The sequence below is a fragment of the Microtus ochrogaster genome, chromosome 2, assembly GCF_000317375.1.
Source record: "Microtus ochrogaster isolate Prairie Vole_2 chromosome 2, MicOch1.0, whole genome shotgun sequence".
NCBI classification, from domain to species: domain Eukaryota; kingdom Metazoa; phylum Chordata; class Mammalia; order Rodentia; family Cricetidae; genus Microtus; species Microtus ochrogaster.
In genome coordinates this window covers 44,278,057-44,285,564 of record NC_022010.1, presented here as the reverse complement: position 1 = coordinate 44,285,564, position 7,508 = coordinate 44,278,057, and the positions used below count along the sequence as shown (strand labels likewise).

The window sequence follows — 7,508 nt, the reverse complement described above, 5'->3', positions numbered from 1 at the left end:
GAGAGAGAGAGAGAGAGAGAGAGAGAGAGAGAGAGAGAGAGAGAGAGAATACTTGCACTTGATGAATTTGTGTGCTCTATATTGTGCAGGTACTCATCAGAGCCAAAAGAGGGTCTTGGATCTCCTAGAATGGGAGCTGTGAGCTGCCTGATGTGGGTGCTGGAAACTGAAACCAAGTTCTTTGCAAGAATATAGTAAATGTTCCTAACCACGGAGCCATCTCTCTAGCCTCAAGTTTACTTTCCCTTTTGTTTTAGTGACAATGTACATATGTATATATTTCTGAAACAGGGTCTCATGTAGCCCAGGCTGTTTATGTAGCTGAGAGTGATCTTGAACTCCTTATTCTCCATCTTTCATGTGCTGGGACTGTTAACATATGCTGTCATATCTTGATGTTCTTGTGCAGTGACGAGGCCTGAACCAATCCTTCATACACACTGGAAAAGCACCCTACTGATCGAGCAACACCCCTAACCCCAACAACAACAGACTTAGCAGTTGCATGAATGCCACAGCTTTAGGAAGATCATTCCACCATTGCATGTTGCCACACAAATTCAATGGTGGCTTCTAAGGCTCATGACTGTGACCGAAGCTTCATCACAACCCAACAAAAGTAAGTGGAGCTTGGTTACTCCAAATGTAGCCTTGGACAAACACTACAGGTGTGTGGGTCCTGTTAGAAGTGTGGAATTTCGGTGGCCCAGTTCTGAGGCAAAGCTTGCAATCTGAGGCATTACCACAGAGGTTGAGATATATTATAGGTTGCCTAGCTCTGGTGTATACCATTGGCTTCTCCTCTTTCCCTCCAGCATTGCTAACTAATTACTGTATTGATCTGTTGTCTGCTGTTCCTACATAAGCCTCTCCATGAAGAATGCTCACTACTCAGTATATATGTACTGGAGTGAAAGATGAGCCAGGACGGGAGTGTCCATCCTGTGAGGATGGGGTTCTGCCCTCAGAAAACAGTGAAGATGCTCATCCGTGCTTCCTCTCACCTCATAAGCCCGACCAAAGCCCCCAGGCTGCCAGCACTAGGGACAGTGAGGCATCCATCATGGAGATCTTTATGTGTGGCTATGGAAGGGTGATGCAGGCCCAGGAACAGGATGGGCTGGCAGAGCCAGGAATGGAAACCAATCACCCTTCTGCTTGGAGGGTGTGGTCCCCATAGTGATCCATCCTCGCCTCTCTCTCACTATCACATAGCCACTTGGGGGCCCTCTGGTGGGAGTGTTCCCCCCACCAAGAACCTTGGGACTCACAGAATATAGCAGATGACCCCGATGCTCCACATGTCTGTGGCGTAGCCGATGGGTTCATAGTTGATCACTTCAGGAGCCACAAACTCCGGGGTCCCAAAGAGGACCTTCAGAGACCCAGCATTCTCTGAAACCAGAACGGAGGGGGGGGTCAATAGACAGCATATCACAGAGTTAACCTGGGGCACAGACAAAGGCTTCACCTCCAGGTGTGTTCCACACACAAGCACCCCACCAGGAAAACCAATAAGCTATATACTCAGTATATAGCTTAAATGCCCTGAGTTTGTAGGAGTGTAGAAGAGGATACTAAAGTACCTGTCCCTGAGTGTTCCTTTCATAAGTTTGTATCTTTGGCAGGCCAACCCCCCAAGGTAGAGACTGTGACTTGTGTCCAATAATCTCAAGTAGACTGGGATGCTAACATTCACTATGTCTGCTGTACTTTGTTACGAGCTTCAAAGACATTTGTCTTTACATTGGATACATCCTTCGTCCTTAAAAGGATTTTATAACAACATTCTCCTCAATGCGAGCATGATTTCCGTGCTACCTCGGGCAAGAGAGGTGCAGGGAAGTGAGGTGATTTCCCCATCCAGCTCACTAACGATGCTCAGGACCTGGTCCCAGGTGGTCTGATTGCTGGTCCAGGTTCCCCACACCCCCATCCACTGCCTCTCATCTTTATTCTAAGTCTCTGGTTTCTCCTCTCCTCGGCTGCTTGGACAATAGTTGGAGAGACCTAACCTCCAAAGTGGTCGATCTGGGCCATAAAGGAGCAGAGATGTCCATTAGTGGCCAGAATCCACCCCTGGATGGGAGACGTCAGCAGTGGTAGAGCTTTGGCTTGGGAGCCACATCTGGTCTGGTTCAACACATCTCAGATATTCCAAAGCAAGGCCTTACCAGCTTTCACAGCCTGAATTCCCACCCCAGCTCACACCTAACTCCCCGCTACATTTTAACTGCTTCCCTGTTCTTTGGTCCTCAGATATCACTGTTCCCATAGTGCCCCTCTACCAAGGAACTGGAACGCTGTGTTCCTTGGGCTCTGTCACTGCCAGATCCTGAGGCCAGTGCTTTCCTGTTTGTTCCATTTATTGGTGATTACTGTCCAAAGGAAGGTCCTATGTGCTGGCTACCATCCTACCCATCCTGGTGGCAGAAGAGAATAAAACAAACATCTGCTCGGTATCAAAGAGGGCTCTGGCCGTACTGGGCTGGCTGTCAAAGAAGTCCATGCCTGTGAGGATCTCACACCCTCACTGTCCTCCGGATGACCAACATAAGCCTGGACGTCCTGGAAGGCTTACCAGGTGGGGTTATCTTGTTTAACTATTTCTTGCTTCTCACAGGGTGGTAAGACACAGACTCGCTCACTCCAGCCCTACAGCTCTGTATTAACAGAAGTGTCTAGGAGGGAGAAGGATGCAGCTCAATGGCAGAGACCAGGGAGCCCCCGAGCATGCTGAGCTGGGTCCAGGGTTCCTAGGCCAGCCTCAGCACGTCACTGGGACCTGCTGGGCATCTCCTCAACTATGCCTTCCTCTGGGTAAGAAGGAGTGAGGTTGGCTATATATTCTCTTAATGTGATAGCACTCTGCAAGCTGTAACTTGCAGAGTTACAGATGTGAGTAGCCGTCATCACCAAAAATGAGTCGTTGTCATCATTATCATCCCCATTATCTTCCCACCACCGTCCCCATCACCACCAGCTGCATTATCACCATCATCATATATGTAGTTAATGCCAAGACGCATACTGTGCGTAAGGACTATTGCCATCGTGCCTTAGCAGCCTAACACTTCTATGGGGCAGGTACTGTTTAGTTCGGCTCAGTGTGATAGAGCAGTATGTAGGAGGGACTGGATTTGAACCTGAGAAGTCTTACTGGTCTCTGACTTTGGCTCCAACACTGTACATTTCCAACTGTAGAGCACACACAGCCACTGCCCCCATGACAGATAGATGATGGCCTTACCTAGTCTTCGTGCCAGACCGAAGTCAATGAGCTTGATCCTGGTGCCCGTCTTGTTGACACACATGATGTTCTCGGGCTTGAGGTCCAAATGCACGATGCCCTGCTTGTGGATGTACTCCACCCCTTCCGAGATCTGCCTCATGTACTTGATACACTCTCGCTCCGTCAGCTCGAAGTCCTCGTCGATGATGCGCTCAAACAGCTCACCCCCCGACACGCTGTGGGGGCAGAGGAGGCAGGAAAGGCACTGCGGTCACATCATAGGGTTCTAGGGACCAGAATGGCAGGGTATCCTGCCGAGGTAGGCTAGGGTGTGTTTCTGCAGCTTTCCAAGCCCCATTCATTCTTCTACACATGTACCTGCTAGGCTACTGGAGGGCTCAGTGGAGCATCTGAAAGCCAGGAAGCCCTCAGGCCATGCAGGGACAGAGAAATAAGGACAAGATCGCCTTATTCAGAAGGGTTGTCCCTAGTTGTCTTTTTCTCTTATAGACCCCAGCTATGCTTTTAGGTACAGGGAACTGACATTTCAAATATTCACTTTTCAATAGACGATAAGAATATATTTGCATAGTCAGGAAGAGAAAACTGTCCTTGATAATGAGAATCCTCAGCAAAGTTGCTGGAATTAGTTGATGTAGCCTATTGTTATCGCTATAACAGATCAGCTGACTCTAAGAGATTGCTCTCTCTAGCCGTAGCGAGCTTCTCTCGCTTCTACCTGGTGGACTGTGTGTCCAGAACCCATATCTGGGAAGCCACTACTAATTCCAGGTGGCCAGCGTAAGGCCTTGTGTGAACACGTGGCCCTGGTGTCTGAGGTGTACTATCTTCTCTAATCCCCATTGCAAGCCTCTAAGTCCACTTTCCCTGCTCACTGCTCAGAGAATTTGAAGCCTGCCCTTGGTAACCTATGTGACAATAGGTATCAATAATGTGCCGTGTGAATCCAGTCTCGGAGTTTTACAAGCTGTGACTCTGGGCCAGGTAGTTCTTGCCACTCACCCTTGCAGGGGAGACAGACAATCAATCCCCTGGAAGCTGAGTCCGTTAAAGGCCGGTGAGTATTCCGGCCACTAGAAGGAGCTAGAACAGACACTTTAGAACCACCCAGATAAGAAAGACCCTTCACAGCCAGCAGGTGGCGCCTCTTGTCCTGGAGCCTTCATTTCTGCTGATTTCCAGCAGGGGCAGGGCTCTAGGACAGTGTTTCTGAACTGGTAGCTCACATCCTCTTTGTGGGTAAAACGACCTTTCACAGGGGTCACGTATCAGATATCCTGAATACCATACATTAACATTGGGATTCACAATAGTAGCAAAATTATAGTTACGAAGTAGCAACAAAATAATTTTATGGTTGGGGTCACCACAACATGAGGAACTACATGTAGGAACCTACAGACACTCAACATCCTCCCTCAGAGATTTGACTCTGTAAAGTCTTGCGAGGAATCTGAGGCTCCTCACATATTTTAGAAGTCTTTAGGTCACTCGAATGACCAGACATGTTTGGGACATCCTGGCTTCCTCTGCTCTGGCTCCTGTGAGGAACTGAAATTCAAGCTCTTGGTGAAAACCTCCCCTATGCCACATGAGAGCCTCCATACCTTGTCTCGGGGCTGTGCATCAAGCCTGTCTTGTCTCAGTTGCTGCTCACCACAGCTGTATGAAGCCTGGCTCATTCCCAGGCTTTCACTTGCAGCTGCCAGCATCGAGCATAAACAAGGTGCCCACAAATGTCTGCCTCTAAGCTTAAACTGTTCTGAGAGAGCGGGCATTAGTTCGGCTCCCGGGGGGGATCTCTGAGCTGTGTCTGTCTGAGCCACAAAGCTCATATGGCTGCACTTCTAGAGGTAGGTAACTCACTCAGTTCACATGGCTGTATCTAATGGATTTCTAAGGCATTTCTTTAGTCACTTCCCGGTACAGAAGGAGTTAAATATTAAGTCTCATAGTTCTGTAGGCTTCTCTTCAAAATGGTCAAGACTGCAGGGAGAAAATACTGGTTTGCTTAAGGTTGCTACCCACAGACATGGGCCAGGATAGGGCCAGAAGAAATGTGTTCTTAGTAAATTGATACTGAGGGATACTGAACAAATGATTGGATGGATACTTACTATCACCAACACCACCCATCCCAAGGGACCATACTTCTCCCCAGAGCTCAAGGTCCGGGCAAGCCTTCCCTGGCAGTCAGAGAGGACAATGCTATCTTGGGACTTGGTACCCAGTATCTCCTCCTTGTCTCTTGTCAGTTATCTGGATGCTCTTTTATACACTTTGCTAACAATGGAACAAAGATGACATCAGCCCCCAGGGACCCAGCTGAAACTTCATATCCTCTTCAAGGCTCAGCCTCCCACCACCGCTTGGCCAGTCCCAAGCACTTCCGACAAGGCAAGCCCAGGCCCAGGCCAGCAGCCAGAAGGACCCTTGCTGCTGTGTGGCCGGGGCTTGTTCAGAAACAAAGTCAGACAGGCTGCGGGCATGCTCTCCCTTCTTTCCGCATGTCTGAGGCAGGGACTCTGGAGTGTGTTTACTTTCTCTCAGTTTCTCTATCAAACAAGAGCATAAACTTGCCCTGCAGACTGTCAACCTTTCCCCTGTCTGTGGCCATGTGTTAGACTAGGTTAGAAGGGTGACCAGGTGGAGGATGAGCCCTGGTTCCAGTTCCTAACCCTCAATGGAGGCTAATCTGGCATCTGTGCCTGTGAGACTCATTCCGTCCGTGGGGGAGGAGTGGGGTGCAGGGATGAAAGCCAGACCAGCTGAAACCTCCTTACATTTCTCTGCTTTTTCCACCCGGCTTGCCAAGTCCCAATTCCAAGCTAAGTATGGTATTCTGCCCACTGGTGCCGCTGCTTGGCCTTACCCAGCCTCGCCTGCCTCCTGCCCCCCTCACGAACTTGCTCAAGGTTGAACTTCTAAAGATAAAGCCTTTCTCCACGTCTTCACATACCCACACTGCCTGGACAAAGTGAGCCATTCTGGAACAAATGTGAGATCTCAGCCCACGAAGATACTGAAAATGGGGCCAGGGTCATAGCCAGGCGCTCCATAGTCCTAAAAGGGGGGTGGTGGTGCTGAACTTGACCATTTGACCGTAAGATACTAGTGAAAATGTTCTCTGAGCCTTTTGTGATTCCACAGAAAGGAGGCGTTTATAGCCAAATGGGGGGCCTTGAGATTATTTAATCTGAATAACTTTTGGCTGATAGAACCTAACAATTAAAAAAAATCCCCTTTAATAGTTAACAGAGCTCAAAGGCAGGCTTCCCGAGTACGAGAAAGGACTTGTTCCACGGCATCCGCTTGGAGGCTAAAATGTGCTCAGGATACTTCTAAGTGGAAAACAGATCCGAATACAGAAAAAGTCAACGTATCTTTCTTCCACTAGCTGCCTAGGGCTGAGCACTGAGCCTCACTCACAAGAACTCTTCCACTTAATCCCGCAGCATTTGTGAGGGAGCAACAGCTTCTTCTACAGAACCCAGTAACCTATCCAAGGTCAGGTCACGAGAGGTGGGCTGGGCTCTGACGGAGGGCTATCTGACTCACATCTGCACTGTCAACCATTTTTTTTTTCCTGTCCTAAGAGCATTTTTTGAGAGGAGCCTGCCGAGTGTCTCTGTGCTGAGGAGAGAAGAAGCTCATTGCATTCTCAGGCCTGTCCTTCCTGGGGAGGAATGCCCGCCAGAGTAGACAGCCCATCTTCTCCAAAACACTGATTCCAAAGTTCAAGGTGCTCAGTGCAACTCAAAAACCCTCCAGTGACCATGCTCTTTCACCCTGAGCAGCATCACTTCTGGGATGCAAGCTATGGGCACCCACAGGTGTCAGGGACAACATGTGTGCGAGGCTGCATGCTATGGGCATGCACAGGTGTCAGGAACAACATGTGTGCGAGGCTGCATGCTATAGGCATGCACAGGTGTCAGGGACAACATGTGTGTGAGGCTGCATGCTATGGGCATGCACAGGTGTCAGGGACAACATGTGTGCGAGGCTGTAAGCAATGTCTGCAAAAGCAAAATAAGGCGGGGCACCTGCTGACCTCTCTTATTAAAAGCATTTGGCACAAATTCATGCACTGTGATGTGGTACGTGTGTACTGTGAAGTCCCTCGGAGTTCAGAGGATGCACAATGGGGTGTGGCATGTGTACAGTGAAGTCCTTCAAAGCTCAGAGAACACAAGCACCATGATGTGGATGTGTGTACTGTGAAGTCCCTTGGAGCTAGGAGACACATGCACTG

The 7,508-nt window shown here is 49.2% G+C and overlaps 1 protein-coding gene across 2 annotated transcripts in view; it reads right to left on the bottom strand.

The window, feature by feature from the left end:
- Mylk (myosin light chain kinase) overlaps positions 1-7,508 on the bottom strand; it is a 255,864-nt gene that overhangs the window by 20,668 nt on the left and 227,688 nt on the right. For both annotated transcript variants that reach the window (XM_026788073.1, XM_013351635.2), the window contains 2 exons: positions 3,251-3,468; positions 1,272-1,395 (listed from right to left, as the gene is read on the bottom strand). In XM_026788073.1, the coding sequence (XP_026643874.1) occupies positions 1,272-1,395; positions 3,251-3,468 (342 nt within the window). The remainder of the gene's footprint in view (positions 1-1,271; positions 1,396-3,250; positions 3,469-7,508) is intronic.